General features: G+C 46.4%; 3 protein-coding genes across 14 annotated transcripts in view; 1 reads left to right on the top strand and 2 right to left on the bottom strand.

Annotated features, from left to right (window-relative positions):
- Immt (inner membrane mitochondrial protein) overlaps positions 1-2,454 on the bottom strand; it is a 44,772-nt gene extending 42,318 nt beyond the window's left edge. For all 10 annotated transcript variants that reach the window (XM_021164269.2, XM_021164274.2, XM_021164271.2 and 7 more), the window contains exon 1: positions 2,264-2,454. In XM_021164269.2, coding sequence (XP_021019928.1) covers positions 2,264-2,308 — 45 coding nt within the window. In that variant the 5' untranslated portion in view covers positions 2,309-2,454. The remainder of the gene's footprint in view (positions 1-2,263) is intronic.
- Positions 2,455-3,754: 1,300 nt separating this feature from the next.
- On the top strand, positions 3,755-10,808 carry Mrpl35 (mitochondrial ribosomal protein L35). The gene is made up of 4 exons (XM_021164278.2): positions 3,755-3,835; positions 7,056-7,245; positions 8,173-8,317; positions 9,652-10,808. Exons 1-4 carry the CDS (start codon positions 3,793-3,795, stop codon positions 9,838-9,840), a joined length of 567 nt encoding a protein of 188 aa, XP_021019937.1. The 5' UTR covers positions 3,755-3,792; the 3' UTR covers positions 9,841-10,808.
- A 6,206-nt stretch (positions 10,809-17,014) lies between these two features.
- The window catches only part of Reep1 (receptor accessory protein 1), a 103,239-nt gene continuing 92,466 nt past the window's right edge, over positions 17,015-27,787 (bottom strand). For 2 of the 3 annotated variants that reach the window (XM_029479011.1, XM_029479012.1), the window contains 3 exons: positions 26,966-27,001; positions 20,487-20,638; positions 17,015-18,154 (listed from right to left, as the gene is read on the bottom strand). In XM_029479011.1, the coding sequence (XP_029334871.1) occupies positions 18,083-18,154; positions 20,487-20,638; positions 26,966-27,001 (260 nt within the window). In that variant the 3' untranslated portion in view covers positions 17,015-18,082. The remainder of the gene's footprint in view (positions 18,155-20,486; positions 20,639-26,965; positions 27,002-27,787) is intronic. The other variant, XM_029479013.1, reaches the window with a different exon arrangement.

The following is a 27,787-nucleotide window of genomic DNA, read 5'->3' as shown; positions in this document are numbered from 1 at the left end:
TAAAGAAAATCCCTCCATGGCTTCTGCATCAGCTCCTGCTTTCTGACCTGTTTGAGTTCCAGTCCTGACTTCCGTTGGTGATGAACAGCAGTATGGAAGTGTAAGCCGAATAAACCCTTTCCTCCCTAACTTGCTTCTTGGTCATGATGTTTGTGCAGGAATAGAAACCCTGACTAAGACAGAGGGAGAGACAGAAGGGGATAAAGGGAAGTAGGAGAAGAGAGAAAGAAATAGAGAGAAGGAGAACACTCAGGATAATAATCACAGAAGATTCACAACCTGGACTGGGTATGAAACTGAGGAGAGATAACCAGTCAGGTCGCAGACATAGTATAAATGAGATATATAAGATACTAACCTGTCAGGGGACAAGACCTGCTTAAGACCTAGGCATTTACAAGGCCATAAGTGGAAAAGCTCACTTATATTTAATGTTCTTCCAGATGACCTGTGTTCAGTATCAGTATCAGGGAATCTACAACCACTGACTAACCTTAGCACTGAGGGATACAGTATCCTCTTCTGGCCTCCATAGGTGTGTACATGTACACATTCATTCTCATTCTCTTTCTTTCTCTCTCTCTCTCTTCTGGCCTCCATAGGTGTGTACATGTACACATTCATTCTCATTCTCTTTCTTTCTTTCTCTCTCTCTCTCTCTCTCTCTCTCTCTCTCACACACACACACACACACACACACACACACAAATAAGCAGCAATATCAAATGCTATAGAATGAATGAAGAGGTAATGACAATAAACCTATGAATTTGTTGACAGTGATTTCAGGGAACTTTAAAATGTTTGTTGAGAGCTAGAATACCATTCATGTTTTAGTCTCTAACTGAGCTCCCCAAAGAGAAATCTGAATTAGGGAAGTTACTCAGGTAGGGCTAGTCTAGTAAATAAATCAATGAGAGAAGAGATGTTGAAGTAAAGACAGAAAGAAAGCACATGGTAATACTAAATGTGTTATGTTTCGTGTTCGGTGTTACGAATGGCCTGTAAGTGCCTTGTGGCGAGAAATTGTTAGCAGGTTCTAAAAGCTGAGAGCAGCCACCTGCAAGACACAGGAGAGAACAAGGAATTTAGTGCGACATCTGAAGGGGCTGGATTTAGCTAATTACGAGTTTGGAGGAAGTAAAAAGTACTATCTACAAATGAGAATCAAAGCACAGCTAATACTTCTCAACAAAGCCTTGCATGACTCTAAGCCGAGACTCCACAACACTAATGTCCAGACTACTACAAAAACTGGAAGATAATCGATGAGGGTGTAGTTACAGGCTGCTTAATGTGTGCTGTTGGATAAATACCAATAGAAAACTAATACGGGGCTCACTTCCCTGTGCAAGAGGCTGAAGGACAAAAAAATAAAGCAAAAATAAGGAACAAAACTGCTTAACTTCAATCATCTCAGGACGACCCTTTCTAGGAACTTTATCCAATTACTGTAAGCTCAAGTTGCAGCGTGTTTCTCATAACCTTTCATCAAGTGTTAGTTTTCTAAAACTTCTGAGTAATGGAAATGGGGTTTTTATTTTCAACTGTAGAAAGTTATACTGACAGTTATGAAAAATTAAACAAACAAAACAGGGCGCCTAAGATACCTGAATGTCAGACATGGTTCCAGTGCTTAGAGACACTGATCCCCAAGCTAATCTCAGAAATGAGCACAAGGTCATGACTTCTGTCGTTCTTCAGCACCAGAAGTTTAAGCTCGAGAAATGAAAAATCTTTCACCTTTTACTATAAGAATAGCTCAAAGGTGCTCTCGGCTAAGGAAACAAAAGGAACCCATCCCCAGATTAACTGCAACTTTGACCCCTAGGCTCTCCACCAGCCCAGGAACCTGCTTATTAAAGATGCAACAAGCCCTGAGATGCAATCCCTGCTGGGAACTGTAGTTCTCCCGCGCCGACCTTCCGGATTGGAAACCTATCACGTGCCTAACCGGCGGCCCAGACGCCAGAGCTAGGATTGGTCCGAGACTGAGGTAAGGAGGTACTGATTGGATACCAGGTCCCTGAAGCCACGCCTCAGCGGCACGCCCGCCTCCCCGCGCTCCACACCCCAGCCCGCTTCTTCAGCAATAACCCTCGAGTCATTCCAGTACAGCGGTCGCCCTAGAGGGCTGCCTCGGTTCCCCGCTCTAGGGGCGCCTCTGCCGGCGGGGTGCGCATCATGGATGCCTCTCACGTTGTCCGTTGGCAGTCCGCAGTCAGCGTGACCACGCGCCCCCTAGGAGAGACCCCACGCTCACCTGGGCCGCGACGGTCACGCCGGATAACTGACAGGCCCGCAGCATTTCTGCCGAAGCGACGGCGCTGCTGGTGGACGCGGGAATGACCGCGGCCGCAAGAGAGGAGGGCGTGCGTGCTCGTGTGCGTGCCCGCGTCTGTACAGCCTGGCTGCGTCCGGCGCACCGGAAGGGCCACCGGCACCACTGCGCACGCGCCGCCTCCTCCCCTGCACCAGCCGAAGCGGCTCCCTTAGGGTGGGACTCACCCGGGCTGCGAAAAGGGGAGAAAGGCGGTGATTGGCCACTAGGAGGCGGAAGGGCAGGTTCTCCTTCCGGGTCGCGCTCGGGCGCTCGTTTGTCTGCTGATGACCGGAGTTACTAGGTGAACTGGCCGGAGAGTGCTGTGTAAAGTTCGACTGTGACTCTTAGAATTAAAGCTGGTGAATTAAATTAGAATTAGACTCTTGGGAGGTGGCTCCGTTAGGGACGCCTGCTCCCAGTCCTGACAACCTGAAATTTGCCACCTCTCTGGTGGCAATAGAATTGATTCCCATTAGTTGTCCGCTGACTTCTTTATGGAGCTGAGGCACACGTATGCCCTACAGATTTTTTGGTTTTTGGTTTTTTTTCCCCCAAAGGGTTGCTGGAGAATAAGCGAATGTGCTGGAGGCATCCTGGGGCAGAATGTGTTTCCGGTGTCTATAAATAGTAGAGAACGGCTAGAAACCCAAATTCTAAGTTCAGGTTTTTACTTACGTCACACCGCTCCTTTCTGCCACTTTTATTTTACAAAGTTGATTTCGGCCGCAGTTTTGGGGACGGTTTGGAAGACTCTTTCAAGCGTTCTGAGTTTAACAATGTGTTAAAAATTGACTGTCGTTAATATTCTATGTGGCCAGGCGTGGTGGCGCACACCTTTAATGCCAGCACTTGGGAGGCAGAGGCAGGTGGATTTCTGAGTTGGAGGCCAGCCTGGTCTACAAAGTGAGTTCCAGGACAGCCAGGGCTACGCAGAGAAACCCTGTCTCAAAAAAACAAAAAAAAAAAAAAAAAAAAAAAAATCACTCGGAGTACAGGAGTCCCAAGTCACCTTCGGGATCTGGGATCTTGGGAGACCTTGTCTCAAAAATGCAGAAGTTGAGCTGGGGTTTAGGGGAGGGGTGTAGCTCTCACTTTTAATCCCAGCAGTGGGTCTCTGTGAGTTCGAGGCCAGCTTGGGTCTATAGAGCTAGTTCCAGGTCAACCAGGGCTACATACGTAATCCTAAAAAAAACCAAAACAACAAAACCAAAAACCTGTCTCAAACAAAACAAAAGCAATCAAACAAAAGGTTAGACAGTACCAACTCCTGCAAGTTTTTCTCTAACCCCCATAAGCACGCAGGGTCACGCGAACCCAAACATAAACGCAAAATAAATAAGAAGACCGTGGTTTAGGACAGAACTCAACCTTAGCCACGCCTGTTCCCCTTAGTTCCGCCTTCTCCACGTTTCTTATCCATTTGCTTTGTAGCTTTTAGTCCACTGCGGCCACCGTAGGTAGACTGCAAGATGGCGGCTTCCATCTTCACGGGCGCCGTTAGAGCTGCCTCAGGTCAGTGTTCTATTGACGGCTTCACTGAGAAGAGAATCGGCGCAGGAGGGAGTGGGAGTTTAGTTTGGATGTTAACGAGGAAAGAAAAACAAGATGACTTGAGGTCGGAGGTTTGCTACGCTATACCTTGCACAGTGTAGTGCCCGTGACCCGCGTTAACTGGATCCACCCTGCCCTAGGAAGCACACCGGAGACTGAGGTAGAGGAGGCGAGTGTGACACCCAAAAGTCTGCTTTAAAAAAAAAAAAATCTGATTTAGACGCTCAACCACCTCTCTCAACTTTGACCTTGAGAGTCATATAATTTCTCTGAGTTTTTTAGTTCTCTAGCAGTAAAATGGGGCTTCCTCCTACCTGTGGGTTAAACAAGTGTGTAAAGCATCGAGTATCTGGTATCCTTGAGAACCGTGTGTAATTACCAGGAGACTGGCCTAATTCGTTTTGAAGTACACCCCTCTGATGGTGGTGGGGCGGGATTTAGGAGTGAAGGCAGAACCAGATAGGAAATTAAAAGTACTCAAGTATGATAGGGGTGATCAGTAAGCTACTTGCACACAACTTACACTGTAGAGATAACATTTGTGGAAGAAAAGGCAGAGGACCAAGAGGGAAAAAGTAACCAGATAAAATTTCCAGGTATTAGAGCTTAAAAATGGAACTTTTGTGAGTTATGAAATGTGTATAATAAAAAGTTTATATTAGGGGACATACGAGTAACTAACACCAGTTCAAGACAAGCCCCTTTCCACCCCATGCATTGCCCCGATCATTATTCTCATAGCCACTTGAGCAACTATACCTTCATCTCTCAATAGCATATTTTGTCTAGTTTTGAACTTTACATTAATCTATATATAATATGTCTAGTGTAATGTCTGGTTTTCATTTACTCCGGTGTGTATGTGTGAACCTTTTTGATTTCTGACTGCTGTATCTTCTTTTCTTTTTTTTTTTTTTAAGATTTTTTTTTATTTTATTGATGTAAGTACGCTGTCCAAGCATTACAACTCTGAAAGGATATATTCAGTGGGGCAGTCATCCACCCAGTGAGGTGCCACTACTGCCCAGCTGATGGGAAAGTTTTTATCTATCATAATACTATTATATAATTTGTAAATGATTTATAAAGTAAAACATTGGTTTCCCCAGAGATAAGGTCATGTTAGTGACCCCATCTCAAGGGATGGTTTCTTACCCATTATTCTTACTTAAGATCGTGGCCTAGGCTACCAGGAACATGTTGTAAATAAGAAAAGGAATAGGAGAAAACAAAACAGATAAATTGACATGAGGACTACGTACGGCTCAATATGTTGTTCTGGGCAAGAGTTCCACACCCGGTTCCAGGAGGCCTCCTCCTTTTGAAGTTTCGCCTCAGTCTGTGGAACTTGTCATACAGATTCTACTGGGGTTGGTGTGGCAGGTTTCTCTCTGGGATGTGGCACTCACCCATTAGGCTAGGCTGACTGGGCAACAAACCCCAAGAATCTGCCTGTCTCTACCTACCCAGCGTTGGAATATGCTCAGCTTTTTACATGAACTCAGGGCTGCAGACTCAGGCATAGTACTGTCTCTACCTACCCAGCGTTGGACTATGCTCAGCTTTTTACATGAATTCAGGGCTGCAGACTCAGGCATAGGAAGCACTTTTTAACACCGAGTCATTTCCCTAGCTCGGAAATACTCATTTTTGTGCATCTAGTTTAGTAACAAAACCATCAGCAAATTCCAGTCATAGGACTTTCCATCTCCTGGAACTCAGTATGTTCTTCAGTCTCACACTAGAGGTGGATAGAATGTACTAGAGAGAAGTACACTGTGGTTGATTCTGATTTGCATGTGGTCTTAGGGAAAAGGACTGATAAGGAGGACAGCCTTCAGTTCACATGTCTCTGCCTTCTCAGCTCCACCTCTGGCTGCCCAGCTTCATTCCCTGCCTGTTGCCAGGCATTTCTGCCATGGTTGGGAAGCCAGGCACAGCCTCTGGCCAGCCTGAACCTGCCATTCCCACAGCTGTATTTGTTTCAGCACCAAGGGGTGTGCTGATGTTGTTTGTCCTACCCACAATGGGCTCTCCTCTTTGGAGGATCTGTTTATGCTCTTGTTTTGCTTTCACTTTCTTTTGTGTGTGCACATGTATGAGGGAGTGTGCATGCCAGCACACGTGCACATGGAAGCTTGAGGTTGGCATTGAGTGTCTTCTATGGCTCTTCAGCTTATTGTTTTGTGTTGGATCTCTCTAGGAAGCACCTGTCTCTACCCCTTTTTAACCCTGGTACTGCAGTGGCACCATGGCCCTCCTTTACTTGAGTACTGGGGGTCCTAACTCAAGTTCTTATGCTTAGATAGCAAGCAGTTTACCCACTAAGCCATCTCCTAGCCCTTTAAAAAAAGATTTAGTTTTATTATTTTAAAGTGTGTGTGTGTGTGTGTGTGTGTGTGTGTGTGTGTGTGTGTTCACACTCAGAGACACATGGGTTCAGATGCTGGGGAGCCAGAGTAGGCAGATTCCTTGGAGTTAGGACTACAGGTAGTTGTGAACCACCCGATGTGGACCTGGCAACCAAACGCAGGTCCTCTGCCAAAGCAGTATTTATCTAACCACTGATCCAGCTTTTCAGCCCTTTGTTGATTTTGTTTGTATTTTGATTTTGTTTTTCTGAGGCAGTATTTCATGTAGCTTAGGCTGACCTCAAACTGGCTCTGTACTAGAGGATGCTCTTGAAATCCCGATTCTCCCCCTCACAGGTGCGCATCACGTGTCTAGCAGTTAGTTCACTATCAGGATAAAACTATCAGGCACGGAAGCGCCTACTCTGTTTTCTTCATCAATCTCCTCTCCACTCTGTCTTTCCAGCTTTCCTGTCTCTGACCTGTCATTGCATTGGATCTGGAGGGGCTATCTCCCCATGGTATAAAATTGGTGGAGGGCAGTTAATCTTACACATATCTTGTTCCTCACTTCTGGGCATAGCGCACTCTCATCAATCTGGATTATAGGATGGCTTTAGAATTCTAATTTTTCTAAAAACCATTGGGTGTATAATAATTGTTAATTTCATCATACGTAAGTTATAGGTCGATGAAGCTGGCAAAAAGCTTCCTCTGTGAATCTGGTGTCAGGAACCTTCTGTTAGGTCTACTTTTGTCTCCATGCATTGAATATATGGGTACATGTGTTAGAGTATATTCAGGACATGTACTTCTCTCTGTCTTTGCAGGAATATTCCGTCCCTTGAATGTCTTGGCATCTTCAACCTATCGGAACTGCGCCAGGAATGCCTGTCTTAATTCTTCACTGTGCACCATTCATTTTAGACATATTCAGACATCAGTTGTTTCCTCTGCTCCAAGACTTGTCACATCTGTCGGACACCTGGCATATGGGCATACCACAACAGTCCTTAATAGGTAAAGTACATTACAATAACACATTTAAACAATAGTTATACAAAATTTTCTAAACTATTTGTGCCTGGGCATGAAGCTCCGTGGTAGAGTCTTGGCCCCAGATCTGTGAATCCCTTTCTTTTATCTCTAGCACTGAAATCTATAAAATGTGTTCAAGGTATTTTAGAGGTAGATAGTTTTTCCCTACTTTTGGCTTATGGTATACACCTTCCCTGACTGAGGAGGAGATATGATTGCCATTCTAGATGCCCGCAACAGAACTACGCAGAGCACCTCCTTTCCATCTTGCTGTGTAGCCTTAACTCGAAATCATCCTCTCGCCTTAATCTCCTGAGTGCTAGGATTGATTACAGGAGTGCACCACCTTGCCTTGCTTTCTAAAACGTCTTACAGCACTGTGGGAGGAACCTAAGGTCTAAGTGAACTAGTCTAGTGTATTACTAATGATGTCTGCCTCCACCCTGGCCTCATTTCTGTTGTTGTTTATACAGTTTCCAGAAAATGTCAGGCAAAGCAGAGATCACATGGGATGTTCAGCTTATGTGGTTCGGCTATGTGGGAGTCAGTCAGTCAGCAGGTAATCCGTTAAGCACTCTTAGGTACCCACCACTGTACTTGCAGAAAGTACACAAAGATAAGCTGAAGTCCTCAAGGTAGGCAGATAGATAAGAAGCTGTGTGATTAAAATACAGTGGACACATTCTCTCTTAACGGTCAAGTGGGTGGGCTTTATTTTGGGTGTTAGGGAATTGACCCTAAAGTCTTGTATGTGCTAAACACAGGTTCTACCTCTCCCTGTGGGGGCCAGGTTTTAGAAGGCTTGAAGTAGAAAGGTTGCCAATCTTCTTGACATTATGTGGTGTGATGAAAGTCAGTTCCTTGCCCTTCGATCAGTCTGTTCACTACTTTTTTAAAACTGTATTTTAGAGTGGCTACATTGGTTCCCAGTGTCCTGAAGCCACCAGTCAGAGCTCTAACATACTGCAGCACACGGAAAGGCAAGAGAAAGACGGTAAAATCGGTCGTGCATCGTTTCCTCCGACTTCATTCTGGCCTTTGGCTAAGGAGAAAGGTGAGTCTTTGTGCTGCGTGAGCCTAGCCATGGTGTGCACTCATCTTACAGTAGCTCTTCTGTGTCCTGCTGTGTCCTTGTGCACAGCAAAGGGTGTGAGTGTGAATAGAGTAAAGCACTGTTCAAGGTGGCAGGTGCAGTCACTGTGGGAAGGGCTGAGAGGGTTTCCCCTATCTTAGAGAAATTTGTAGAGAAGTGTGTATGTATTAGAACTGAGCTCAGAGCCGGCATTGAGAAATGTCAGTGAAGAATGTTGGCTTGAAAGCTGTTGACTTGGCTCCTTAACAAGAGCCTCATTATCTATGCTCAGTCCCAGCAGTTAGAGCTGCTGCTAACATCAGAGGCATCAGGTCCTCCAGCAGGTAGAGGTGCAGCCAATTGTGAGCTGTCCAACATGGGTGCTGGTCCTCTGGAAGAGCGTTATGTGCCCTGAGCCATCTCTCAGGCCCTTAAATTTCTGAGAGAAGGTTTTCTCACTGAATCTGGGGCTCACCAATTTTTCTAGTCAGCCTGACCAGTAAGCTCTGGGATCCATTTGCCTTTCTCCTCATTAGTGGTGGAGTTACAGAAGTCCACGACCATGTCCAGCTTTTACATAGGTTCTGAGTTGCAAACTCAGGTCCTCCTGGTTGTATTACAAGTACTTTGCCCACTGGGCCATCTCCACAGCCCATTTTTGGTTTCGTTTTTTTCCAGATAGGCTCTTGCTCTGCAGTCTGAGCTGGCCCTCAGCTAGCTTATTCATTCATTTATTTCTAACTTTTAAAAGAAAGATTTGTTTTGAGACAAGTCTTACTATGTCCAGACTAGCCTGGAACTTCCTATGTAGACCAGGATGACCCTGAATAAACAGAGATTAGTCTGCCTGAGATTTATTTTATTTGCAGTTATTTGTATGTGTGGGCCTGTGCCTGCGAGTGAGGTGCCCACGGAGGCGAGAGGCATTGGGTCCTGGGGAGCTAGAATTATGGGTAGTTGTAAGCCACCTGTATTGGTGCTGGAATTGAATTCGGGTCCTCTGAAGAGTGGTGCGTGCTTTCATCTGCAGAGCCTGGCTCTCAACTTTCAATTCTCTTGCCTCAGTCTCCTGAGTGCTTGAATTACACGTATGTATCCTATGTCTAGCTTGTGATTTTAATTTAAATAATCTTTCCAAAGTGTTAAATTATTAATCCTCTTCTATACATGCTTTTTAACCTGTTACTTATTGCAAAGAGAAACAACCCAATCCCTGTAGGTCTGGCTTTGCTCTTTGGGTCTATATACCATAAATTATGGAGTATCTGCTGTTGCCTTTGCAAATTTTAAAATGTCTTTGGAACATTATCTCATAGGCTGGCTATAAGAAAAAATTATGGAAAAAGTCAACTGCAAGAAAGAAGCGCTTAAGGGAATTTGTGTTCTGCAGCAAGACCCAGAGTAAACTCCTGGATAAAATGACGACATCTTTCTGGAAGAGGCGCAACTGGTACGCTGGCGATCCTTACCAGATGTACCACGATCGAACAAACCTGCGTGTATAGTTCAGAGCTATCATAGTTCCCAACTATGGAATGTGGGTCTTTGTGTACATGATGCCCTTGCAAAGTGAGTATGCGTTAAACTGTAAACTGTACCAGCTGATCGGCAAGTTTAAATTACCACCATTGTGCATTAAACATTCCCAGAGTTGGTCATAGAACTAAAAGTTAAATTTATTGTGCATTATTTAAAAAAACTGGTAATGGCTTTCCTTATTCCTGGAATCTTGGGTGAGGAAAAACACGAAAAGACGCTCAACAGTGGGCCTTTGTATGGAATTGAGATGGTTTGCAGGTCTTTGCACATGCTAAACAGACATCCTACATGCCTATTCCCAATATGGCACATGCATGCTGTGTTTAAAAAATAAGTACCTAGGAACTCAACCTCCTCACAGTCTCCTACCTGTAACTCTCTGCCCCAGCTTTGGGGAAGGCAGGAGATGGTGGGACTTTATGCCTTGGTTCTACTGTGAGAGTGTGTGGTGTGTGTGTGTGTGTCTACCCACCATCACTCTCTTTAGTCTTGGCTTTTGTTTATGTAAAGTTTCTATCTCTCAGACTCCCTTCAGTCTGAACCTTTGGGTTCCCTTTAACATTACAACCCTCAACTCTTGTCATCTCTTCTCTCTTAATTGCCAGGGGACTCTCAGTGGGCCATCCTGCCTTTTCCTCGTAAGTCCGAATCAATGCCATCATGCAATGTAGAGCTTATCTGTTTGTGGCTAGGACTCCACCCAGGCTCTCTTAGTTGTATCAGCAGGTTCATGTGGAGTAAAAAGATAAGTGTGAGCTGTTTTGCTTAGAGGTACATAGGGTAGCAGGGCACTTTCATCTTGTGTCCTGGGTTCTTTGTATTTATGACAGTTATTACTCATTTTATTGTAACAGGATAGTTTTCATAAAAGTAAATCATCTTCCCAAATACCCTTCTTGGAATACATAGCTATATAATAAACTTTTACCCAGTTTTTCTTTTCTACTTTACTTTTTATTTTTTACATATGAGTCTTTTGTCTGCATGTGTGTATGTGCCCTTGAAGGCCAGAGGAAAGTTGTTGGGTCTACTGGCATTGGAATTACAGATGGTTGTGAGCCACCATGTTGGTGCTGGGAATTGAACCTGGGTCCTCAACAAGAACAGCCAGTTCTTAAATGCTGAACTGTCTCTCCAGGCCTCTGCCCAATTTTTCAAAGGCACTGAATTTTTTAAGTTTATCTACTTAAGATTTCTTATTTTCATTTGTAAAGATCAGCTTTTTTTCCAGAATTCTCTAAAACGCAGGGTGGAAAGTAAGGGAGAAAGTTGCCTGTCATTTAATGAGACTGATGTGTCACCAACTGTGCTCCGAGGGCAACATATCATTCATTTTAGAAAAGAGTCTGCCATTCCACCCTGAATGCACATGACTTTGTCTGATCTCAGAAACTAAGTAGGGTCAGGTCGGGCCCGTTAGTACTCAGATGGAGAATGATGCAAAAGTTACACGTGGTTTACATAGAGAGTCAGAAGTGATGCTGCAGGCCGAGAGAGTGGCTGACTCTCAGCTCTCCCATCAGAATCATCTGGAAGCATTTCCAAACAAAGCAGCCTGCCTCACTGAAAATTCTATTAAGGATGAATGACTGTTTGAAACCCATTGATGATAACATGAAGTCCCCCATTTAGTAGAATAGGGCAGTCAGTTGGTGTTTTGATGGCAGGTAGGCCACAGGACTTTGAGGACCATTCATTGAAGCCAGTTCTTTTTTTTTTTTTTTTTTTTGGTTTTTCGAGACAGGGTTTCTCTGTGTAGCCCTGGCTGTCCTGGAACTCACTCTGTAGACCAGGCTGGGCTCAAACTCAGAAATCCGCCTGCCTCTGCCTCCCGAGTGCTGGGATTAAAGGCGTGCGCCACCACTGCCCAGCTTAGTTCTTTTTTTTTAATTTATTCATTTGAAGCCAGTTCTTGTGTTCATTAAATGGAGAGGGATGTAGAATGTCGTAAAACCCCATATGTGTGTATGTGTGTGTGTGTGTATGTGTATATGTGTGTGGGGGGGGGGGGCAGGTGATAGAGACCAGGCGTGTGACTTGAGCACCTCATGCACCAATGGCTCTGCCCCGGTGGTTCGTGCTGTGCTCGTCCTGAGGCGGCAGAAGCTGAGTGCTGTGAGGCTTTCGCGGTTCCTCGCCTGCACAGCTCCTGCTTCCCGCACATCTGTGGCACTGGGAAGAGCTGGTGCCGCAGAAGCTAAGCGGGGAGACACTGCACAGAGTCGACGTGCATGGTTCAGATCTCTGTTATATGGCCTCAGTGCCTTGGCTTCCCCTGTAGCCAAGGACAGGCTAGGCAGAGGACAGCGGCCGCAGGCTGAAGTAGAAGGGCTGCAGGCACACCGCGGATGGAAAGGGAGCTTCTTCATACATACAGCTTTTGTATGTGGGTAGGGGAGCCTTTCATCAAAGCCGAGTTTTAGTTTGACAACAAAGCAGTTTGCTTTAGGACCTGCCTAAATGATGTTCAAGTGTACGCATAATTGTTTATTTACATGTAATTTATTGAACACTTGTCATATTTAAGCAAATCTGCAAAGCTCTGCTACACCTCATGCCAACCTTATACAGTCTTATACACGCGCTATCATTTATCCCTGATATAAATTGAAGGCACTAAAGCTTACAGAAGCTTAAATAAATTACTCTAAAATATAGCTAATGCATCCCTGATCAGCTGTCTAACTCTCTGGAATCTTGTGTACTTCCTTTGATTTTCTAACAACACAGGCTACTCATATCTTACTCAGCAAATGACTGTGGTCTGACACTGTAGTAAATACTTCTACCCGTTCAATTCTGAGTTGTGTGACTTTGCTCTCTACCTGTCAGCTCTGTTGGTGCATGACCCTGGCTTAGTAAATGAGGAATGAATGAATGGATCTCTAGTCTTTCTTCCCATCTCTTCTTCCTGTTTTCTGCCCTCTGAATCTGCTGCTTTGTTTTCTAGTTTGTGTACTGTAAAAACAAGAGAACAGACCTGAGATTAACCAACCGATGCTTGAAGGTCTTTGTGACCTCCCAGTGAGGCTGGAGTGAGCCTGCTGCCTTACTTGTTTGTTGGTTGGTTTTTGAGATAGAGTCTCAGTTAGCCCCAGCTGGCCTCAAATTGATGTGTAACTGAGGATGACCTTGAATTTCTGGTCCTCTTGTCCCTACCTCACCTCTGGATTCTGGGATGGATGGATGGATGAAAGTCATGTTATATCACATCCTGTTTATGCAGTGCTGGAGACAGAACCCAGTGCCTTGTGCATTCTCTATGACACTGTGATAACTATGGCCCTAGTGCCTGGTGCTCATAGTTTCAAGGCAAGGGATGCAGAAGTGCTATGGGCATTTTTACCATCCACAGTAGCTCTGCACATACACAAGCCTGTTCTAACCTGCATAGGCAATCCCCCATCTGCAAGTGAAGAAAAACTCAAGAAGGAAACTGCTACCCAGTTCTGCCCATACAAATAAAACTGCCCACCAGTGAACTGCTCATATCTTCACAGGTTCCCAGTTTCCACTGACCTCTAAAACAGTAAAATAGTGAGACTTTGAAGGTTATATTTGTCTCGTCAGCTGAGTCTGTGAGACATGTATCAGTGATGTTTTTCTTCCGGGCCATCCTATGTAGTAGACATGGGCCAAGTTTCCAGGCCAGAGAATATAAGCACTTGGTTTCTAATCCTTGTTACCTCCCACGTTTGAAACCTTTAACTCATTTATACTTAGAATTTTTACTTTGGTTTTGTATTTTTGAGATGGGGCCTCATATGTTCCAGGCCTGCCTTGATCTCTGTATAGCTGAAGTTCCCTTGAGGTTCTAATCCTCCTGAGTGCTAGGATTGCAGATTGTGTTCCACCATATCTGGGTTATAAGGTACTAGGGGTTGAACCCAGAGCAGTATGCATATTAGTGAAGCGCTCAGCCAACTGAGCTATATCCCGAGACTCCTTCTACATTATATATATTACATTTTATTTATTTAATTTGGGAGTCGGGGGTTGGGGGAGATGTGTGCCACAGTGTGCACATGGAGATCAGAAGACAATTTGCAAGAATGTCTTCTTTCCTTTGGCCATGGGAGTCCAAGGGTTTAAACTTAAGTCATCAGGCTTGTTAGCAAGTACTTTGTCTTAAGCTATCTTACCAGTCCTACCCACATTTTAAAAAAGTATTTTGGGATTGCTGAGATGGTTCTATGGTTAAGAGTGCTAAGAGGAACCCACATCTGGTGGTTTATAACCACCCGTAATTCCAGCTTCAGTGAATCTGATGCCCTCTTCTGTAAGCATGAGTGATACCTACACTCATGCATACAGGCGCACACACCCACATAATTTACTGAGAGCCAGGCCAATCCAAGGCTTTCTCAGAGGCCCTGATGAAAAGACAAAAGGAACCTGGTTCTCTGTCCTTGCCAAGGGCAGACTTGGCATGGTCTGGTCCAGAGCTAGGGTCAAGGCCTCGAAGGAGTTAAGGACTTGGTTCCTGGGAACTTGGCTTTTTCCCTTAAAAAGACAAATTATCAGTCTCAAAACTGATGTGTGCTGTCTATGATGCACTTGAGATATCCTGCGTCCCCTTGTGCAACATTGCGTGATCAGCTTCCCGATGACTTGATGTCACTGTATGGGCTTTCTGCTGACTCTTCCCCCTCCCTAAACTATATATAAGATGTTGTACTTCATTGGGTAGGGTTGTGCACACCTTTAATTCCAGCAGTCAGGAAGCAGAGGCAGAGGGATCTCTGAGTTCGAGGCCAGCCTAGTCTACAAAGCAAGTTCCAGGATAGCCAGAACTCTACAGAGAAACCCTGTCTTCAAAACAAAACAAAATAAAACAAAATAAAAAAAAAGATGCTGTACTTCTTGACAAACTTGTCTGGAATAAGACACTGCTTTCCTATCTCATATATCTTTTCATCTCCTGGTAGTCCTCCTTAGGACCATTGAGGAATGACTTATTGATCTAGGTCAATAATTGTTTAAAAACTACCAAAATAATAAATCTTTTTTTTTTTTTTTTTTGGTTTTTCCAGACAGGGTTTCTCTGTGTAGCCCTGGCTGTCCTAGAGCTCACTCTGTGAGCTGACCTTGAACTCAGAGATCTGCCTGCCTCTGCCTCCCAAGTGCTGGGATTAAAGACATGTGCCACCACTGCCTGGCAATAAATCTTTTTTAAAAAGTATTTCTTCTTTTCTCATAAGCCCAACATTACACTATTTTTTTAAAAGAAAAATGTTAAGACTTTATTCAAGATGTTTATCAGGCATTATAACAAAACAGCAGAGCTTCAGCCTTTGGAATACTGCAATTTACATCCTGTAGATACACAGTCCAGTATACTATTAGTTGTACTCATTCTAGAGAGACTTCAGAAATAAACTAGAGGAAATGCGCACAGTCACAATCTGGAACATCAGCTCTTCAGCGTCCACTGTCAGAGGATGAAGCACATCTTCCACCACGTCTAATACTTCAAATACTGTGCAAGGTGAAGAACCGGGAGGCTACGTGATGGTTGTGATTGATAAGCACTTAATACAAACACATGGACAGTTTACCACAGAGGACATACATATCAAAGGCCAGCAAAGTGAGCAAGCTATTCACAAACTCAGGAGGCATTATGACTAAATCTCCAGCTGATGAGCAGGAGACTGACTGCACCTCACCTCTGCAGAAATGAAGAGTAACTCAAAGCCGCGACAAGTAGACCTTCGAGCTAGCAATTTGTAAACAGCCTGTGTCTTAAGTCAGCGAACTAGAAACATTCATTTATCCTGCGTAGACAGAGCACCACACTTCTACATACAAGGTCATTCACATCATATGTCAGTCTACATACAAATACACAGCTTGTCAGAAAAGTAAACACAGTTCTCAAGAAATAAGACAGCTGTGTTTGGCTGTACAGTGAGTGTCTTTAAGGGAGGAAACAACTTAGTCAACACTTGAAGGAAAAAGAGTTACATTTACAATAAGACAACGATTTAGATACCTTTATAGTTTAAATCTTGAGCGAGAAGTAATACAGCTTGTCTGAGGAGTGCTTCAAACTGGGTTTTGGCATGGCTGAGTACAAACTCAAGAGCCTTGATGTGTTATGACTTCCTGTTGTAAAATGATGAAAATACACTAGGACTTAAACTCTGTCCCTAAAGCCATTTATTATTTTGGGGGAGGGGAAGCTGCAAAGCTGCTTCTCTCAGGCTTTCCTGTACCGTTTCTCTTCATCCTGGCTACACCCAGCTGACATGTTGGTATGTTTGAAGGGTGTCACTTGTCTGGAGCTGTTGGGTGAGCTTGAAGATGGCAGATGCTTTGCTTAATGGGTTCAGATGGATATGGGGCACAGGCAGACTATTTACCCTCAGTCATCAGCTCTTGGGTTAGTTCTAAAATACAAAATCACCTTTGGAAAATTCCATTAGGTGTATCTGGCAGCAATGAACTCCCAACTGAAACCCTTTGTGAAATGGCCAAGGCCCAGCTAATGGAGCAGTCTCCCAGTACATGTTTGCATAGCTCGGTACCAGAGCAGTTTGTAATTGGGCCTGTTTGCAGTCAGTTGACAGTTCTATGTGGTATACAACACTATTTCTCTAGCCTTCAGGGCATAGCTGTGAACAAATATAATCCAAATAGGAGTAACTGGGTTGTGACCGCTGCATGCATTCCATGGAACGAAAACACCAACTACGCACACACAGACTAGCCCCTACAATTTGGCTCAGCTATCAGAGGAGAGGGCAGCTCCCTCAGAACGAAATGTTATCTAAGTCAGAGACTTGTCAAAATTCTCACTGCAGTCCTGGCTTGTATAAAACATATACAAAGACATGGAGTGAGTATGAGTGTCAGTCCTTCCCATTCACCTTCCACACAAGCCAGAAAGGAGCAAGAGCCATAGCTGCCTGTGGCTTAGCCTCAGTCCTCCCTAGACCCTGCCTTCTGGTGACCATTTGAGATTTGAGTGTCTCATGTGTTTTGAGCACATCTGTAACAAAACCTAGTTCTAGACTCTTTTTTTTTTTTTTTTGGTTTTTCGAGACAGGGTTTCTCTGTGTAGCCCTGGCTGTCCTGGCACTCACTTTGTAGACCAAGCTGGCCTCGAACTCAGAAATCCACCTGCCTCTGCCCCCCCAGTGCTGGGATTAAAGGCGTGCACCACCACGCCCGGCTAGACTTTTTGCCTCGTGTACTCTAAAACAAGGTGCTCAGATGTAGGCTCCTTCTCCTGGAGAAATCGGCCACAGCGCTGGTCCCTGAAGGAGAAACACTCTTGCCAAGCCCTTCTGAGATACTCAAAATTCTGCCAGCAGCTGATCTTGCTAAGTAAGGGTGAGCCGGCCTGCCTGAAGCAGGGCCAGTACTCCCCAGAAGGCTCGGAAGCTTCTGTCTGTTCTTGACCCCAAAGGGCAGGAAGGGTGAGATTAGGTACAGCACAACAAATCTGTTAGGACAGCCAGGGACCCAGAACTGAAGAAGCCGTACTCTTCCTTCCTCTTCCCTGATGCCCACCAACTTTCTTCCTGTTGCTGGAAAACACTGCACTCCTGCCTCCGCTCTGCCCTACCAACCACTCAGCCACCAGAAGCACACCACCGCCTTCCTGCAGGAGAAGGGATGCATTACCGGCACTGCCTTTGTAAGGAAGTTGGAGACGTTGCCTAGAATTAAAATATTTGTCTACATTTTTGTTTTTGCAGCTCTCTCACCAGAACTTCTGGCAGCCCTTGCGAGTTCATTACATTAAGCCAAAAGCTGTAAATATGTACACCATAGTCCAATGTATTAATACCAAGAACAACAAAAGGGTTTTTAAAAAAGATCACGTCGTTTGCATTTACAGGACTAAAAACTATGCAACAAACAAATTACAAATGTACATCTCAGCAGCATCATGGAAAGAGTGCTTATAGATCTAAAAACACTGCGGCCACAATGACAATCCAATTGGGGAAAACCACTAACCCCAGAAGATGTAAAGGTCACCCTCCGCCACCACCTTTTCCCTTTAGCCTCTCCCCAGCAGGAACAAAAAGGAAAGAACAGAAGAGTCTTAAAGGCAGAAGAGGGGAGCGAGTAAAGGCCATGTCTGCGGGCTGCACACTCGAAGCACACCCAGCCTGCGGACTTCCATGGTACTAGTGACTAGCTCTTTAAGGCAGAGGAGACAGACATGTGTGGATCCGGGGCTGTTGGCTCATCTCACGTGGTTTCAGTGGCCGAGGATGAGGTACTTTTCTTCCTGAAGCGGGATCGCAGGGTTCTAGGCGGTGCCTGAGAGAGAAAGCAGAGAGAGGGGACTTGAGGGTGGAATCTTGGGGAACAGCATCAGGTAGGGGGTACTTGAGCCAGCTCCCTCTGTCGTTGGGTAGAGCTGGGTTCCCCACAACAGGAATCAGATTCTAGCGTCACACCCTTGCACCATGTGAGGTGAGGCTGAGGCCCCCTGGGAAGGCCACTGCTCCCTCCTGAGGCTGAAGGGAAGGAAGGGCATACAGAATGGCATGGCATCCTTGCTTCAGTGGACTGCTCCAGCCCTTGGCTGATTTTTATATTTCCTATGGGAACTGTTTTCTGGTGTGTGCCTTCACACAAACGTCCAGTCTCCGTTCTCTTTTACTCTCCAGCAAGCCACACCTAGAAGGCCACCACTACCTCATCTCCCTGAAGATGACTGCAGAGACCTTTTCTCTCAGAGGAGGCACAAACCACAGGAGGCATCACGATAGAAATGAAAGAAAAAGACTTCCTCCCAGCATGTCACCGAATGGGGTTCACACAGCTGGCCCCATGCCGCTGTTCACAGCCCCAAGCTTTCCTGTGAGGACAGAGAACTTTGCACTGACCTTTCACACCACTGTCCCCTCTGACTGGAAGCCCTATTCTCGTATATCTCTAGTCCCCTTGAGCACCAGCTTCAAAGTCTAGGAGACCCCTTGGCTCTGGCCTCTGCCTGACCACACACAGCCACTTTTTCTCTCATAGTGGTTTGGTTGGTGTTGTTCATTCATTTGAGACAAGGTTATTCTAAGTAACTCAGGGTGGCCATGAGATCATTTTGTATCCCAGGCTGGCCTCAAACTTGGGGTGATCCTCCTACTTCAGCCTTCCAAGTGTAGTGTAGACATTACAGATGTGCTCCTCACAGGGCTGAGTGTTTCTGTTTCCCTCCCATACTGGAGTGTTGACCCCAGGGCTCATACATTGCTAAACAAGTACTCTACCCACAAGACACATACCTCCAGCTCCTTTTCCTCATAGTGCTTTGCATACACCCCACAGCACAGGACTTTGTACCCAAGTCCAGGCTATGGGATATCTCCCTGCACTGCCCATCAGATTGAACTTCCTGACGCCCATCTCCCCTTCCCCACCATCTCCCGATGACTAGCTCCGTGCTCCCACAGATGCCCCAGGCCATTGCCTCACTGGTAGGGAATGCTCATTGCTCACTACAGATGTTGCCTGAGACTGCAGCAATAAAATCCCCCCTTTTAGGCACCCGCCTCTTGGCCATTACAGTAAACAGGGGAGCTGTGTGCAAAGCTTTAAAACCACAGCTAGGTGTCGTGATGCACACCTGTGATCCCAGTATTCGGGAGGTAGAGGCAGGAGCATCAGGTGTTCGTGGCCAGCCTCTACTACAGAGAAAGGTGGAGGGCAGATTGGGCTATAGAATGAAACCCTGTCTCAAAAACAATAACAACAAACAAACAAAACAAGAATCTCTTGGGCTCTGGGATATTTAGAGATTGAGAGTGAATTCTCTCCATCATGAGGTTTCCCAGATCCTGAGGCCAGATAGGACTCACCCAGTACCCAGAACTAATCCACACTGACTGGTTGGAGACATAGCCCAGTGGTAGAATGTCTGTCCAGCATATATGGGTGGCCCTGGTTTGATCCCAACACTGGAGAAGGGTTGAGGGGGGGCGAGAATATATGAGAGAATATGAAATGATCCATCTTGTCCAGGAATGTGAGGAACTCCTCCATCTGAGGTGGTTGTAGCATCCATCTCAGAGAGAACAGGGATGCTCGGAGCCTAGGCTTATGAAGGGGACTGTTTCTGAGCATCCCGTCTGATTCTCACCAGGGCCTCTAATTTTGTGTGTGACAGGAATCATGACTTTTTCACAATGGACCCGCAGGCCAGCAAGTTCAGTAGATAAAGAACCAGAAAGGAATTGAGTGGCTTTTCCCTGAGCCTGTGACTAGTAACTCTCCACCTTTGTCACAGAACACAGCCCACGAGTCACAGGCATGGTCCTTCTGCTGCCAAAGCCCTGTCTATATCCATAGTTGGCCATGGTGCTAAGTATATTGTTTTCTGATAACTAAAGAACTGGAGCTGGAGAAATAACTCACCTAGTGAGGCACTCACTGTCCTGGACTCCATGGGGTAGCTGCACACACACATGCACGCACACACGCACACACAGATCTTGGCAGGTAACTGGTGGTTTGTCCTACCTGTTTGGAGGGAAGCCATTCTTTCCCCTAAGCACTCAGAGAGTGTTGGGTATCACAAGTAATGCCATCCTCAGGACCCCCAGATCTCTAGTGCAAACACATGTTCTAGCCCACACCCCCAGACACTATGTACCTCCAGGGGCAACTCGGTCCTCCTCGGTGCCTTATACTTGTACATGAACTCCAACAGGTCCTCCTCCTCCTCGTCAGAAAACGCCAGTGGGTTTCGGACCTGGTGGGGCTCCCATGACTTCACACCACCCTCATTCACATCTCCCTCAACCACTTAATGTCCATCTAACAAAGGAGACAAAGGACAGCGAGAAGGGGTCAATGTGGAAGGGAGCAAGGATGACAGGAAGGGTGATTAGGTACACAGCACAACAAACCTGTTAGGACAGCCAGGGCCCCCTATCTGAAGAAGCCGTACTGTCTTTAGGGGGGACTCAGGAAAGTGAAGGTATAAGTGGAAGCCTTAGCAGAGTGTACAGAATCAACTGCAGACTCAGAAGCCACTGAACAGCTCCCAGGAGGATAGAAGACACTTCCTTAACTCTTGAGACTTGCCATGCCCTGTTCTTAGATCTGTGACTGGACAATGGAAGAGTGGACAACAGAAATAGCCTTCTCTGAAGACAAGAGCTGTGCCTCCGAGGGGTGATGCTTTCTAACTCGTACACACAGGCGATGTTGACAGTGCAGTACCCTTGTCTATGCAGCACCAGGCATCCTGGAAGACACAGGATGTAAAATGTAGGCCTAGAGACCTAATGGGTTACCTTAAGCTGAGCTGTGCAGATTTTTCATCTCAAAATACCTGGTGCTAGATAGCAGAGGACCCTCATATAGATGCAAAATCTGAATGTATCCCCCACCCCACCCCCATGCGACAGCAAGATTCTTACTTCAGTGAAACTTGAATGAGCTATAGGTAAAGCTCCAGAATGAAGTTGGCCCATTGAATGCAGCCATGTCACTGAGCCAGAATGTCCTAGCTTAGGCAGTATGCAAATTACTTTCTGCCATACCCAGTTTATCTCGAATCCACGGACACATGGTTCTATTCTTGGTCTGTTATCTTCATCCAGAACATAGTTCTATTCTTGGTATGTTGTCTTCATCCAGAATTACAGAAGGTAGAGCTAGAGGGTCCACAACTCATCCGGTTCCACCGCTCTGAGGTCTACATACAGACTCCTGAGCTCTTGTTGGGATACCCTGCTACTGCTTCTAAAATCCTATTCAGCCGCAGAACGGGCTGGTTGCGGTGTAACAGTAGTCAGTGTGGAGTTAACTAAAGGCTGCAACTAAGAGCGTTTCCAGTTTCCACTGCTGTGCTCCATGGCAGCCAGCAGGGGGCAGCATGAGCCCATAGCTGCTGTCAGCGGGCCTTACAGGGCTGAGCCGTGGGTGGAGAGCCATCTGCTCAGGCTGTGTGAGCCTTGTCAGCCTGACATCATAAATTTGCCTTGTTTTCTTTCTTTCTTTCTTTCTTTCTTTCTTTCTTTCTTTCTTTCTTTCTTTCTTTCTTTCTTTCTTTCTTTCTTTCTTTCTTTCTTNTCTTTCTTTCTTTCTTTCTTTCTTTCTTTCTTTCTTTCTTTCTTCCTTCCTTCCTTCCTTCCTTCCTTCCTTCCTTTCTTTCTTTCTTTCTTTCTTCCTTCACTTTGTGCCTCTCTCAGACTGTTTACTCCAAGTATAGTTGCTTTCTTGTCCTTCCCTGCCTAAATCAGCTTGTTGAACTTGAGAACAGCAATGCCACCTTTCTTGAACACTCTGGTCTTCCAAAGTTGCCTGAGCCCCAGATAATGCCTAGAATCTATACCCTGCAGCTCCTGCCATATGCCCTGGTTCTCTTGTGGGCCATACTGTCTCAGCAGAAAACAACCTGAGTTGTGGGGTTGTGGCTGCTCATCCCTTGTCCTCTGAGTGTCTGAGGAAGGCCTGGGCATTCAGCTGGTCCTGATAGTCTAGTGATCTCAACGGAAGCCTGTTGTCATTTTAGACAGTTCAGCTCTGCTCCACACTGGAGCATGGCTCTCACTAACCAGGACATCCCCCTGGACACAGATTCCTCCTGCCTGGAAAGAAGAATAAGGTCCAGGCCTAGTTAGGACCCAAGGCTCCCAGGCCAAAGTAAAAATGCAGAAGCATCCTGGCTAGCTCCACCCCACAAAAACCTACATCTTCAGGATGAGTTCATCCTGACTGAGTTTAGACCTCTGAACAGGTGTGTGCTGTTCCCCTTAAATGAAGAGTGTTCCCCTACCAGTGGTTGTGGTAACCCAGAGACGCAGCAGGATCCTTGGGTATATAATTCCTCCGTCTGCCCACCAGAATATCCCGAGGCTGAGCATCGAGACCACACACTAACCACAATGATGATAAGCGCCTCAGAAGTGTGCATGCATGCCAGTACCCCTAACGCTGGGAAACGGAGGCAGAAAATGTGTTTGGGTTAGCCTGGGCCACAAAGTGAGTTCCAGGCTAGTCTCGAGGCTCCAGTGTGGAGACCCTGTCTCAGACACAAAAGCAAAATAAAACAAAGAAAGAAACAAAAATCAGGGCCCATCTGGGCACTGACACTCTTAACAGGGCTTTGTGCAGGCTCTCCACTGCAACCTTGAACGAGAAGCGTAGTTTGAAAAGAAGTAGTTCTGTGACTCCTAGAACTGGCGATCATTTCAGATATCTAGGCAGGAGTAGAAGCCTGGGCTGATCTGGGCAGAGGCTAGGAGCACAGGAGGCCAGTGTGGGTGGCTGGGAGACAGAAAGAGCGACACAGAACCCTGCCTAAAAACAGTCCAACTGTTAGGATGGCCCTGTGTATCCGCCAAGTGTGTTGATGGTATTTACTATCTTTTTTTTTTTTTAAGATTTATTTATTATCATATCCAAGTAATCTGTAGCTGTCTCCAGACGCACCAAAAGAGGGCAACAGATCTCATTACGGATGGTTGTGAGCCACCATGTGGTTGCTGGGATTTGAACTCAGGACCTTTGGAAGAGCAGTCAGTGCTCTTAACCATCTCTCAAGCCCTGGTATTTACTGTCTTATCTTTACTTTTCTGAATGATGGAAATCAAATCCAGGCCATTGCACAAGCCGGGCAGATGCTCTACCACTAAGCCAAGTTCCTAGTCCCTTGTTTGTATAATCTGCCTCATTCTTGGGACAGCCAAGCCTCTGAGTGCCAGTGCACCATGGACGCTGGTTAACTGTATTTCCCTCTTCAGGGTGTGAGGAATGACCAGGCGGCATGCATTTACAATTTTCTCCTGATCCTATCTTCCTTTCTTCTCACTTCCCACTTTCACTTTCTTACTTTGGCTCACTGTTTCACACACACACACACACACACACACACACACACACACACACACGCATACATGCATGCACCCATACAGATATACATATGCATACATACATTCATACATACATACATGCATACACACACATATACTTTTTGGAACAAACAGCAGAGTAAATAAGAAATAAGTCATACTGGATTTGTCCACACTGAGGCGTGGTACTAATCTGAGAATCAAGGACAAGTGACTGGGCAGGAAACTACAGAGTTTACCTGTAGATTTGCATAGACTTGTGATCTAATATGTCCTCTGCCTAATGGCTAAGACTCCAAGACCCTGAGAACTTGTGTGGATATATGCTCTCCCATAAGAGGTCCTCCCAACCCTTCAGCAAAGGCACCCCAAGCCTGTCATGGTTGGGTCAAGGTCGATGGTTTTTACTTAAAGACAGGGGTCCCTGTTGTCTTCCACAATCGGGCACCTGTATGTATGTGTGTGGGGGGGGGGGGGAATGGGTAGTCTCAGTCCTTTAAAGACCTGAACAGATCTGCCAGCCCTAGGCGCTGAGCCACCCACCCACAGTGCAGCACGACACCCAGGTTAGCATACATCCCACACGGCACACATTAGTGATGCAAGGCAGCAGATGTGCTGACGGGACATGCCTGTCTGAACACTTACATCCAGGATCCCAGCAGTCACCAAGGAGGAAGAAAAGAACATCCTGTTAGAGAAGGGGCTTTGGAATGAAACCCGCATGTACTTAAATTTATGCCCGGCTGACTTGACTTGCCCGGCTGACTTGACTTTAAAAGGGCCCGATACACCTCTCTGACTGATGACAGGCAGCTCAGGGAGGAAGAGAGAACAAAGGGGAGGAAAGGTGGTGGACAGGAAGATTCTCCAAAGAGACAGAACTATGCAGGAAACAGCAGGGAGCCGACTGACTCAGAATGAAGCAGAGAGGGAGGGAGAGAACTTTCTAGTGTCTGGGAGGCACAGATTAGAACAGACCCTGACTAACAACTGCTGTGTGCTGGGTTCTGAGCTCTAATGCTATGGCTGTTGCTGCCCTGTAAGGTGACTGTCAGCCCCCAAATTCCCAATTTTCCTTTCTCCACTATCTGAATTAAGACCTGGATTTGCAAATCCTTTAGAAAGTTCAGTCTCTAAGGATGATTAGAACCTTCCCATGTTCTGAACAGAACGCCATCCATCCCACAGGACGTAATTTCAGGGGATCACCCAAGACCCCCTCCCACCCCCACCCCCCGGAATCCTCTTAAAGCGCTGAAGCTTGAGAGTCAGCTTCTGGCCCCAGCTGTGAGTCAAGCCCACCTGCCAGCACTTTCCAGTAGAGTGCCCTTCACTGGCAGAGAGCTAGAGGGACCACAGCAACACTAACCCATCCCTCCCACCTTACACAAGGGAGAAGGAGGCCATGAAAGTGGAGAGTCGTCCCTAAGGACATAGATGTCCCCATGGTGGCGGAATCATGGATTGGGTCCTTGCAAGGAGCTCTAGGGGGCAGGAAGAAGATTCCAGAGTAGTGGATGGCAGCAGGACCTTAGGAGAGTAGGGCATACAAAAGTCAAGGCTTGAGCCAAAGCTACCAGGCCTAGACTCCAAGCAGAGCCATCCCTGCTGGATGCTTCCAGCTATCTGCTGCTACTGCTCCACTCCTCCAAATGCCATCCATTCCTAGACACCTGCTGCGGTGGTCTGCAGAGTCTGTAGATTCCTACCGTCTGCTGATTTAATTGTCTGGCACACAGACTTGGACTACTACTGGTGTCCTCATAGGTGAAGGTACCTTAGAAGCAGGAATCAGAAAGAATGGGACATTAACCAATCTGGTCCCTGGGTAATGCTGTCCTGGCTCATGGTTCTTACAACTCAACATGTAGAATGGGGGACAGACGTGACCATGGCCATCTGGGGACAATGAAGAGCTGTTTCCCAGGAACTAGGAAGTCTACCAGTGTCTACCAATGGGAGTCCCCAGCTTCCAAGATGGTCTGGGAGGCCCCAGTTGGACATAGGCTGCCCAAGACTGGTTGAATGCTGCTCTCCCACTGTGTCCCTGCTTAGTGCTCCTGTCTGTCACTTGTCTTGGACTTACAGCTTTCAAAATCCAGTGCCCTCCCTCAGGCAAAGTGGAGGCACATCTTGTCAGAGCAATATAGCAGGCCCCAGAGAGCCACAGCTCCACCAGCCGTCATTCACACACACCAGCAGCAACATCAAGGGGTTTTATCTGAAAGTGGGAGACCCAAAATCCTGGGTTCATCTGGCTATCACAGCCTTTAAAAAGAATAGCCGTGGGCCAGAGAGATGGCTCAGTTAGTAAAGGCACCTCCCGCCAAGTTTTTGGTCCCTAAAACTCATGTTGTGGGAAGCAAGAACCAACTCTCCCAAGTTGTTCTCTGACTTCCACACAGAGGCCATGGCATGATCACATATCACCCTTCATACACAAATAAAGAATATAATAAAATAATAGTCGCCCCTCAAAAGCCCCTTTAACAGCCATTTCCATTATAGTGGAAGGAGGAAAGCAGGGACCTTTATCTCTATTTTATGATGAAAACACAGGCTTAAAGCAGTTAGGTGACTCACACAAATTTGCACAGCTAGTAAGTGGCAAGCCAGAGCACTCTTAGTAGGGGTAGAATCCCCTAAAAACTCAGGGCTTCCTCCCTTCAGAGGATCATGGCAAGGCCCTCTGTCCTCAGGACCCATTGCACTGGGTGTGCACTGCTATATGTTGGCTTAAAGATTCACACATACATCTCTAACATTTATTTCTAAGAGGCTGGATAATTCTCTTCTCATGGAACACAGGTTCCATGGTGACTCACGGCCATCAAACAAACTGAGAGCTAACTTGACTTCAAAGGCAAAGTCATTAAAGGTCATAATGGCTTCCTGCCTGGCCTCTCTCTTGAACCATTCATTCTGAGCCAAGCCACTGGCAATGTTTCAGCACTCCCCAAGAGCTTGAGAGAGACCCAGATGGTAAGGAACTCCAGGCAGTGGCCCCTGGAGCCATCTTGGGATAGATCTACCAGGTCTAGTCACACCCTCAGGTGACTGAGCCCAGCCAGTATCCTGACTGCCGCTTCTCCAGAGGTTTGGCCACAGAAATGTAAGACATTATTTTTGCTTCCCCTAAGGGTCTTGTCCCTCATCTGACCCATCCAGCTGAAAGGGAGCCCCAAGGTCAGCCCCAAGGTCCAGCAGTTGGTTAGCGACCCCTGAAGCAAGCTGAACCCAGCAGGCTGCAGGCAGGCTGGCTACTCACCTTTCCGGGTCCTGCAGGTGGAGCAGCAGGTACACACTGTGGGAATCGACCGGGTGGGGGCGCTGTCAGAGATAGCCCCCCCACCCAACAGGAACCAGGCCCCAGCAACCAGGGAGGCCCCAGGGGAAGGTGAGAATTCCTTTGAGTTGGAAGCCCAGGAAGAGGGAGGTCTTTATAGACACTACAGTGGGGAAAGGGGTCATCTGTAATTCAGCTGCCTCTAGGGTCAGACCCCGATTCCCGTAGCTCTAAGGAGGTGAGAGCTGTTTAAGTTTCTCCTGGGAATAACCATCCCTCCTCAAAACCTCTCCTAGACCTTTTGATTCAGAGGATCCTCTGAGAAACCTCCTTAGACTATAGTAGGTGCTCACTAAATCCATGCTGACCCAGTGACTCTGAATCTATAGAAGTCTCTCACCTCCATGGACACTTCCTGGTAGCTAATTGCAGCCATTCGATGTGTGATCCCTCCCTCTCTGTTCAGTCTGCAGAGAGGGCAGTCAGCCCCTTGCCTGCCCTAACCCTTCAAGCCAGAGGGCAAACACCAGGCGGGTCAGTCAGCTCTGGCGTGTGGCCCAGCCTCACCCTGAGTGCTGACGGTGGCAGCAAAGAACTCTGCTTCCCGTCTCCAATGCTTGGATGCTGTGCTGTGCTCGCCATGTGTGTGCTAGGCCTGTGGCAAGCAGGTGGAGGCCCTTCCTTCTCCTTTATTTCTTCTTCTCCTCCTTCTCCTCCTCCTCCTCCTCCTCTTCTTTTTTTTTTTTTTTTTTTTTTTTTTTTTTTTTTTTCACTTTACATCCTAGTCTCAGGCCCTCTCCCTCC

This window comes from Mus caroli, chromosome 6, assembly GCF_900094665.2.
Source record: "Mus caroli chromosome 6, CAROLI_EIJ_v1.1, whole genome shotgun sequence".
NCBI lineage: Eukaryota > Metazoa > Chordata > Mammalia > Rodentia > Muridae > Mus > Mus caroli.
The sequence above is the reverse complement of the archived record's forward strand: the minus strand, read 5'-3'. Positions and strand labels throughout refer to the sequence as shown.

What these genes read in the sequence shown, in the direction of transcription:
- Mrpl35 (XM_021164278.2), top strand. Translation starts at nt 3,793, where the DNA reads ATGGCGGCTTCCATCTTCACGGGCGCCGTTAGAGCTGCCTCAG. An exon ending in CGCCGTTAGAGCTGCCTCAG is followed by an intron (nt 3,836 to 7,055) that starts GTCAGTGTTCTA and finishes CTGTCTTTGCAG; the next exon opens with GAATATTCCGTCCCTTGAAT. An exon ending in ACCACAACAGTCCTTAATAG is followed by an intron (nt 7,246 to 8,172) that starts GTAAAGTACATT and finishes ACTGTATTTTAG; the next exon opens with AGTGGCTACATTGGTTCCCA.